This window comes from Miscanthus floridulus, chromosome 2 (assembly GCF_019320115.1).
Source record: "Miscanthus floridulus cultivar M001 chromosome 2, ASM1932011v1, whole genome shotgun sequence".
In the NCBI taxonomy this organism is placed as follows: Eukaryota; Viridiplantae; Streptophyta; class Magnoliopsida; order Poales; family Poaceae; genus Miscanthus; species Miscanthus floridulus.
The window spans coordinates 77,625,650-77,628,385 of record NC_089581.1 but is presented as its reverse complement, the minus strand read 5'-3'; the positions used below and the strand labels follow the sequence as shown (position 1 = coordinate 77,628,385).

The 2,736-nt window shown below is 45.9% G+C and overlaps 1 protein-coding gene across 1 annotated transcript; it reads right to left on the bottom strand.

The window, feature by feature from the left end:
- Positions 1-532: 532 nt before the first annotated feature.
- LOC136539160 (protein TIFY 11e-like) lies at positions 533-1,336 on the bottom strand. The gene has a single exon (XM_066531102.1). The coding sequence runs from the start codon at positions 1,244-1,246 to the stop codon at positions 749-751; it is 498 nt and encodes a 165-aa protein (XP_066387199.1). The 5' UTR covers positions 1,247-1,336; the 3' UTR covers positions 533-748.
- Between the last annotated feature and the right edge of the window lie 1,400 nt (positions 1,337-2,736).

Here is a 2,736-nt window from a genome sequence, read left to right as displayed (position 1 = left end):
GGAACGCTGGGGAATTGGAAAATATGAAGAAATTGCTGGAGGCATGTGGCGCGAAACATTAAAACGTGTCAAAATTGGGTCCCTGCTGTCTGCTTTTGGGCTGTCCTCACGACCCTTTCGCTTTCAGGGACCAGAGGCTGATGGAGGAGATCTTCGTGGACCTGCTCTAGATGATCTCAGCTCGTCGTATGTTTTGTAGCGCCTGCTAGGTGGTTGCAAATAAAGGTTGAGAAGAAGCCATGCATGCTATGCTTCGCAGTCCTTAATTTAATTTTGTTCCATGTGTTCTTTCATATACGGAGTAGAGTAGAATTATATAACTCGATCATGATGCTTTATTTTTCTGTAAACAACGTATAGTCGTATACGCCTTGTCAACGGTAGGACTTTGTAAAATCAAATGTCTCGGCTTTTTCCCGAATCAGAGACGCACATAAACATACATTACATGTATGCACACTCACCGGACAAATAGAGAAAACTACGAACACATGTTTTAATTTAAAATTTCAATTCGATAAGGAGGTAGGAACCGAACCAGCCGATCTGCCGGAACCGGAACGAGAAACCAAGTCTTTTCATCTCTACACTTTTTCTGTTTATAATTCAAAACAACAATCCACCTATAACTATATATGTCTAGTAATAACGAATAGAGTATATATGTTCTGGCTACTAAGCAACATACAGAGTCTACATCTACGGAGATCCCCACCGGCTGAGTTCAGCTTCTTCAGCACAGCATCCTCTAGCTAGTTAGATGGTCGCGTTGGTCACTGGGCCGGCGGTACGGCTCCGCGCGGGCGGCGACCCTGCCCTTGCGCTTCTCCATGAACCGCTGCAACGACGCCTTCCTGGCCACGGGTAGGTCGGCGACCGAGGAGCAGGAGAGCGCCTGCTCCGTGCCTCTGCCTCCCCGCGCCGCCGCCACGGCGAACCGCAGCAGGTCCGCCGCCTTGTCCGCCGTGACATCGTCGAGCACCAGCGCCCGCCCGCCGTACACGATGGTCAGCTGCGCCGCCGCCGTTTCTGCCGGCTCCTCCTGCTGGTCCTCGACGTCAGCGCCCGGCATGAGGGGCAGGGGCCGCACCACCGGCGGCCGCGCGCGCGTCCTCTTGGCCTCCGCCGCCCTGACGTACTGGCTCAGCGCGCCGCACGCCGCCGCGAACCGGCTGGTCGTCGTCGTCGCAGCTGTGTTGTTTCCTGTGTCTCCTGACGAAGGTGCTGCCGCTTTCGCCGCCGACATTGCAGGCGATGACCTGCTGGCTGCTGCTGCTGCTCTCGATAACGGAGGAGGAGGATTGATGGAAACTTTGTTTTGCCTTGGACCTTGTTGGTTAGTTGGTTGGGTTTCGGTGGGTTCGCTGAGAGGTCTTGTTTTTATAGCTAGAACTAGGAAGGAAGAAACGTACTAGCCGAGGAGTGTGGGCGGGTCGTCGGCACGAAAAACACGTGAAAGCTGTGGCAGGCAACGAGGTGGGAGCACAACCACCCGCCCAGCCGGTTGACGGCGCCCGGCGCAAGTGGACGACGTGACGTCGTGCCTGAGGCATGAGGCGGTGAGGTTGGGACACCCAAATTGCCATGCCATTTGCCAGCAATCGCGCGCGAGGCGGGGGTGGTTCGGCGGTTGCCACGTACACGTACGTCGTGCTTCCACATCGAACTGGTTGGTGTGAAAATGGACTTGGGATACTCATCTAATCATATATGAATATTACTATTTCCTACTTTATTCTAAATTGTACATCGTTTTGTTTTTTAATATAGATATATGGTATTATAGTGTGTATATTTAGGTACAATACAGTCAAAGCTGTGTATTTAGAAAAAAAAGGAACTTACACTTTAGAATATATATCTTTTATCGAATACAGATTCGGATCTAGTAAATATCTTCGGTTACTAATACGAATCAGGTAACAAAAAATGGATTTGCATTCAAATATTAATTTAACGGAAAACAAGTTATTTAATTAGACATTTGAAAGATAATAAGTATGCTAAACTATATACATATGAACTATAAAAAATATATTGTCAGTGATAGTAATTATATAAATATAAACCAGCTGTGTGGGGCAAATGCTCTAGCTCTGGCACTGCAAGATCACAAACCTGCCTCTTTCCTATAGAATCACATTCTACTATAGAAACGATTTTTAGCAGCATTACTTTGTTCATGCCTTCAAAATAGTTTTTGGGGAGGTTCGTCCCTAGAAAATTGCTTTTTAGAGACGACTGGCTTTCTAGGCGTCTCTAAAAACGCTCTCTATATTTAGAAGCGGACTGCGGGTCAAACTGCCTCTTAAAATGCTACTCTTAGAGGGGGTTTGGGTTGTCAGCAGCCAATTGAGGCATTTCTACGGGCGGCTAGGAACTCCAACTGTTTATATAAATGAATATCAATATAGAGACGGTTCACAGCTTAGCATGTCTCTAGAAATAGGTACCACACATTAAAAATAATAACATTTACAAATCAAGTTTGATGAAGACAAACATTATATCAAAGTTGTAGTACATGAAGAGATCTACAACTTCAAAGTTGACTACTTCTCCATTTGAAATCGTTTAAGGCCCGTAAATTATGTTTTAAGTTTTCAGATTTTGAAGTTCATTTTTAAAAATGATAATACTACCTCGGATGGAGAAATCACCTAAACCAAAGTTGCAGTACTAAAAAAGATATGAACCTTTGTAGTTAATGACTTTTTTATTTGAAATTCTGTTTCA